Source organism: Procambarus clarkii, chromosome 31 (genome assembly GCF_040958095.1).
Source record: "Procambarus clarkii isolate CNS0578487 chromosome 31, FALCON_Pclarkii_2.0, whole genome shotgun sequence".
NCBI lineage: Eukaryota > Metazoa > Arthropoda > Malacostraca > Decapoda > Cambaridae > Procambarus > Procambarus clarkii.
In genome coordinates, this window is record NC_091180.1 from 15,211,711 (window position 1) to 15,218,964 (window position 7,254).

Sequence of the window (7,254 nt, forward strand, 5' to 3'; positions counted from 1 at the left end):
TAGTCTAGAGCTGAAAGAGGGAATCGAACCATGAAACGACATAGTGTGTGTGTGATTCCAGAAGATTCTACAGGAGGGTTAATACCTATCTCCAGAATGCTCATTGGTTCAGTAGGAGCCTGAATTGGAAGGAAAGTCTGTGATAAGATGATTGAATTTGTAACTCGGTAATGCATTAAAGCAATGGAGAAGTTTCTTCCTTCAAGGAGGGAAGTGGATGAGGGAACAGCATGGTTCAACAGAGTAATTAGAAAAGAGAAAACATAAAAGACAGAAAATTATTGGGACATGGGTATAAAAGTAAATAGGGAGTCCTTTAAGAAGGCTAGAAATGTAAACAGCAGCAGCAGTTTTGAAACAATTATACAACAAAAGCAAAGGACCATCCTAGGCTGTTGCATAGCCTTATACGGAGAGTCATATGATCAGCCTGTGCAGGGAAGAACATGCTTGGAGAGTGACTGTGTGAATAACTCAACATTAGGTTCCAGGAGGCCTACAAACCAGAACCAAATTGGTGTCCAAGGAGGAATGACAACAGGAGGCCAGAAAAAAACTAATCAGAATTGAAGTTACTGTAGAAATGGTAAAATGTTGCCTGGAGTAACTGGATGTAGCAAAAGCAGCCACGCCAAATTGGACATCACTGCAGGGATTGTGTGCTGCACATTAACTAGAGCTGTAGCATACAGTAACACTAAAAAGAACTTTCAGAATACTGAAAAAAAAAGTTCCAATATTTAATAAAGGTGACAGGCCTGAAGCACTAAACCATAGAACAGTGTCACTAACATGCATTCCATGCAAAATATTGGAAAAAGTCAACAAACATGAAGATAGAACAAAAAACTGTATGAGGCACAACTAGCTTCAATGAGGGGAAAGTAATGCCTAACAAACTTTATTGAATTATGTGAGAGGGTCACTAAAATAAGGTACGAGTATCAAAGAATGGGTAGACTGCCAGAAAGCATTTGTTTCAATTCCTCAGAAAAGACTAATACACAAAATGGCTCAAAATGTTGTGTCATAATTAATGGGTTTTATAAAATATAAAATTACTGTACCTGCTAAGCATCCTCTGTAATATGATCCTGTATACTTCCTATAAGTAAAGTGTTACCAGATATTATTATTAGACTGTCATCAGGATGTGGGAAGTTTGCAAACATAAAAACAGCATTTAAAAATCTAGACTAAAAGGGTTTCAAGTATCAATGAAGTGTGTCAAGCCTGGAAAACTATCATTGTCCACGGCCCAAAATATACAGAAAGGCTTTAAAGTCCATATAGTGGAGGTTGCAGTATTGGCATGGAACCCACACCATGTGAAGCACAAAAGTAAACTTCAGAAATTACAGATGGGAGATATGATCCTTCAGATAACCACCACATAGAAGATATTGAGAGGAATGGACATGGGCAGCTAATTTATACTGAAAGGAGGTAGGACAAGGGAACATTGGTGAAAGCTGAGTTCACAATAGACTTGGATATGAGGAAATATTATACTGTACTGTAGATGTGATTGAGTAGAGAAGGCTTGGAACAATAGGCTTGTATGTTAAAGACTTTACTACACAGAACTGTTCAAATCCTCAGAGGATATTGTTGACACATTTGAAATAAAAGTAGAGAATAAAAACCTAGTAATTGTCATTATACAATCCCTAAACATAAATATCAGAGGCTTTCTTGACAATTCATCACCAAAATATTATCTTTAGGAATATTCAGTTTCCCAAATTTGAGGTTGAAAAATAGCGGATAGTAATAGTAGTAATATATATTGGAGAGAGAGTCTGGAGGTAGCCTGTGACAGGTCGACGTAAAACTAACAAATAACAATCGACTGAATGATAATTCTCTACACCTTAGTTTTACAAACAATGAAGAACTAATTTCTTCATTGTGTTAATGACTTCATTATTAAACTAAGTGTTTAATAAACATACACTGTGAGAAGGTATTTAATAAATTTAACAGCAACAGTTTGGTTACTGACAGGAAAAATAAATAAATGCATTTCCAATATGCCTTGATGGATGATCTAACGTAGAGTGTATAGCCAACAGTACAGACAAAAGAGGCTTACTGATAAGCTTAAGTGACCGTAAATATTCTAACAAACGGAAACAAGCTTCCACAGAGAAACAACAGTGAACAAAAAGTAAAGCACTCATAACAGAATGAAGAAATACAAATTAAACCAAAACCATTCAAGAAATATTGGAAAACAGAATTACCCAAAACAACTGAAAAAGTCCCCTAAGGGCTCACCATAGCCCGTGCTGCTTGGAACTTTTGTTCCGTGGCTGAATCTTAAAAAAAAAAAATCAAATACCATCTTGCCACTTTCATTTATTTATATACTGTATATAAGAAGGTACAATGGGTTATGAAGGTACATACATTGGTGACTTAAGTGGTATATTCTTGCAAAGCCACTAAACACGCTCACTCGGTGTGTGGCTGCTGTAATCAACTCCTCCAACAAGGGGGACCCCTTCACTCTGTAACCTGAGCAAATCTTAAGAATGCATGGGTTAGCAGGTAAAATGCTGTGTAAAATAGGGAGCCACTGAGCAAGGAGTCCCAAAAAATGGGCATTTCAGTATTCCTATATGCTCTATTTCTGGGGCTTAACCATGAGTGGCTCTTCAGAGGCTTCCTCACCATGGCACCTCACACAAGGAACCCTTGTATGGAGGGTTGCTGCACAACCCCAGAAAAGGTGTGAACCTGAAAAGGAAACGTCATCAAAATAAGAAAACACAAGGGTATCTGTGAATGTGAAAGTTATGAACATGTATGCTACCCAGGCTGAAGTGAAGAACTTGGGAGTATGTTACTTATTCCAAGGCGACACAGGTGTTAAAACCAAACTTGTCGAGGTTAGGAGGTCAAAGATAGATTTGACTGACTCACTACCCTGCTTATATAGGGGAGAAATAGCTCGGAGCAGAACTGAAGGGCGTGAGGGCTACAGAACAGTGACCTCATGGGATGCTAAAGTCACCTGCAGCCATCTGTGAGCAGCACCTTAGTAAGAGAGTGAGGAATGACGTCTGATAAAACAAGCCTCAAAAACCAAATGACTCCACAGAAAAGATGCACTCACTTGGCATCACATGAGAGAGACTGCAACCAGAGAAACCTGATCCTCATAACCAAATTAAGGGACAAAAAGCCATACAGTATGGAGGGCTTGGAGTTCCCCCACACAACTGCATTACATGAGAACAATCATAATGGTAGCATTTAACATAATGTTTACTAAGCAGAAGTCTTTGAACCTATTGGGGCTGATACTTGTTAGCCGAAGGTAGCATCAGCATTATGATGCTTTTGATTTCCGTAAAGCTCCATAATTTTGATGCTTTGGTCAATAATATAAAATATTAGTACAGTATGTACAGTATAATTCACTAATTATACTATTATATTATGTATATTAAGTGAGAGGAGAGGTTGAACATACCCAGCTACTGACTACGCTGTTACTTAGGAAAGCAGGTCAGTGACTATACTGTGCTTGGGAAACTGAATAAGTATATGGTGACTAGGTAGCCTACACTTCACACTATAGGACAAGTTGAAGATCATGTTGCATATTTAATACTGACAGTATGTTAACTTGGTAAGTAGCACTACTACTGACCATGGTACCATCCTTGGCATCACACGTGAGAGTCGGCCCTTTTTGTTGGCACTGCAGTGAATCTGGGGCGACGTCTATTTCTCCAGTCAGCACCTCTCCGTCACCCTTCCCCAGCACTGCCATCACCACAGCCACTAGCAGGCTAAGTCTGCTGTGTCCTGCACTCATCCTACAGTGTGTGAAATGTTTTGTCTTTTTTAACAAAGGTGGGTACAGTAATGCCTGAAACACTTTGCATGTTAGTTGGCCTTATTAAATGGACATACTCTGTATCAATTATTAAAACCCTGTTCTGTATATTTAAAAATATACAGAAGGTACAGTGGTTAACTGATTGTTATAAAGTACATACATTTAATAAAACCACTATGTATACACAGTGTTTTGGGCATAACAAAATAATTACATTAATTATTTTCAGTTTAATGGGTTAAACACAATACTAAATAGGAAGTAAGTGAAGAAATAACATCACACACACAAACACACACAGTGGCACCTCGATTAACGAGCGGCTCTATTTACGAGCATTTCAAGTAACGAGCGAGCCACTTGCAGCAAATTTGTCTCTATTGACGAGCTTCACCTCTATTAACGAGCAAAACCACATGGTGCTTCCTAGCGTCTCGCGGGTTCTTGCAAATTCTCGGACGCCTCCGACGCCAGTGTTGTTGTTGTATCGTGCACGACAAGCATCCCTCTGCATTTATTTACGCTTTTCTTTTGTTTGTTTTTTGTGGTTTTGTGACTACAATTTGTAATGCATGATGTCGCCAAAGAAGCTGCTTGCTAGAGATAATGTTGTCAAGAGGAAGACACAATTACTGTGGATTTGAAGAAGGAAATTATAGCAAAGCATGAGTGTGATGTCCGTGTGACTGATCTCACAAGGGAGTATGGCAGGTCCTCATCAACAATTTGCGTTATTAGTAAGGGGAGGAGGAGGTAAGGGAGGATGCTGCCTCTTCCAGTGAGATCAGGAAAGTGTTGGGAATGTTTGAAAAGGTGACCGCATTCTTGGAAAAGCATCACCCTGATACAGCATGCTGTGGAAAATTGCACATACACAAAAATTGCTTGTTACAGTATATGTAGCGATAGGGGCCTGACAGCTGAGTGGACAGCACTTCGGATTCGTAGTCCCGAAGTTCTGGGTTCGATCCCGGTGTACAGTAGAGGGAAACAAATGGGCAGAGTTTCTTTCACCCTGATGCCCCTGTTACCTAGCAGTAAATAGGTACCTGGGAGTTAGACAGCTGCTACGGGCTGCTTTCTAGGGGTGTGTAACAAAAAGGAGGCCTGGTTGAGGACCAGGCCACCTACCCGCTAAGCCATGAAATTATCTCAAGATAACCTCAAAAAGTTTTTTACTAGTCAGCCACAAATGAACTTTTTTTCAGACTTTACCAGAATTTACCTGAGGGCCACTAACATCCTAGTGGGCTCAATGGGGACAGGAAACCTTAGTGTTAGAAGATAGTTAACCAAATTTGCCCTGATTATTTTTTCCAACAGGATTTTAAAATTGAACAGAGTTTTAGCATTTATGGCTTTGGCAGGTAGGTGGTTCCATGGGTTTATAAACATGTGGCTGAAAAGCATCACCTGTTTTCAGTCCTACACTGTGGCTTGTTGAGCTTGAAACCATTGCTTAATGTTTATGTTACATCTAACCTTTTTAAAGAAATTGTCTGGATCAACACCCTCAAAATTGCTCAGTACTGTACAAGCAAGTATTTTAAAAGTTTTGATGAGATGATTTTGACCCACCCTGTCATACCTGGTTTGCAGTGTTGTTAGTCCTGTGGCCCTCAACCATTCCTGGTATGAGTCGACTTAGTTCTGGAATGATTTTTGTTGCCCAGTGTTGCACTTTCCTCATTGCAGCTATGTCTTGCTGAAGATGAGGTCTCCATGCTTGGATACAACAGTCCAAGTTAGGGCACACCAGAGATTTATATAGTTGAATCACTACCTTCTTTTTCTTGAAGTCAAAGGTACACTTGATTATTCCTGTGGTTTGGTTACCTTTTTGTTTTTTACTGCTACTCCTATTATGCAACTTTCAGTGAATGGTGGATTTTGACTCCATGGTTCTTGTCTTCATCAATCAGCTGCAAGATAATGTTGCAGATTTGGTAGTTGTGATATAGGTTGTTATGCCCCTCATGCAAGGTCTTGCATTTTTCCATATTAAATCTATTTCTTTATTTTCTACATTTGTCTTGCATTTGAAAGTCTTCTGACCCTTTGTCGAGTTCATGTAGATCTCTTTGTATGGCTTCAATATAATTTTCACTTCCCATTACCATAAATCTTAGTGTCATCTGCAAATTTGATGATGTGGTTTGTAATATTCTCATCTGTCATTGACATAGATATGACAAAAGGGTGACACAATACCAAAAAATTTACGTAATTGAAAGCCTACGCCTACCAGCCATCCAGAAAGAATGGGAAACAAATAATAATGGAACAGAAGCCGAGGCTATAGACAGGGAGGAAACTGAAGTAGAAATTCAGGACGTTGTAAATTCTGATTCACTATGTCCGAATATTGATGACAGTAGACTAGAAAGTGTAACAGACAGCACTGTCAGCTCGATAGATATGGACACTACAACAGTCCTCAATAGAGACAGACCAGAAGGACAGACATTTGCAAATTCTATGTAAAGAGCATTTGCAAACATAGATACAGTATTCTAGAAATAGAAAGGGATTAGAATGCAGCTACTGTACCATTATCCCAGAAAATGTTTAAATATGCTTAGGAAAGGGAAATGTTAATTTGGACCAACATGTAGGTTTTTTCATCCAGACATGTGCAAAACCTCACACGAGGTCAGAAAATGCTGTGACCTCGGCTGCCCATACTTTCATGTAAAAGGCATGAAATGCTACATAAAGAGTGGCAAACAAGAAAATGGCTGTGAAGGAAATTCTAATAATTTTTTATACCCAGATGAAAGTGGTTTCAAAAGATGGAACAGAGAGAATGTATGAAACTGGATGAAAGACCCACTTGCATACCAGAATCACAAGATACAATTACACCTCACAACACAAGCTACAATTACAACAGGCAGCAACCCGACAACAATCATACAACCCAACAACAATTATTGTCAGCTGGGTTAGCTGACAAACCCAGCTGACATATTAGTCAGAACAAATCAGATATATCCACACATAATGGACCTGCCAGAGAAGTCTTCCAGTCGAACTATCCCCAAACAGAATAACCTCATTCATCTTTGCCAACATACAAGCTTTTCTAACAAGAAAAGCAAAAAACAAAGTACCATTCATAAATGGCTTCCTCACAGAGTGAAATGTAGTATAGCATTTTGAGCTTTCACAGCAACCCAGGGAAATTCTTGGACAGTGAGATCTGGATACTCATTCAACATGTAAACTACATCACATATATAACAATATAATATCCATTGTTCACGTATCTTGTAAAGTATCTGTGCCATGGAGCACAGTGGTAAAACACTTGTCCCGCACTTTGTGAGCGATTTGGCCTGGGTTCGAATCCTGGCCGGGGAGGATTGACCGGGCGCCAATCCTTAACTGTAGCCTCTGTT

The 7,254-nt window shown here is 39.2% G+C and overlaps 1 protein-coding gene across 1 annotated transcript in view; it reads right to left on the bottom strand.

The window, feature by feature from the left end:
• The window catches only part of LOC123758656 (uncharacterized), a 15,862-nt gene that overhangs the window by 5,080 nt on the left and 3,528 nt on the right, over nt 1–7,254 (bottom strand). Inside the window, exon 2 of the mRNA XM_045743185.2 lies at nt 3,662–3,830. Coding sequence (XP_045599141.2) covers nt 3,662–3,830 — 169 coding nt within the window. The remainder of the gene's footprint in view (nt 1–3,661; nt 3,831–7,254) is intronic.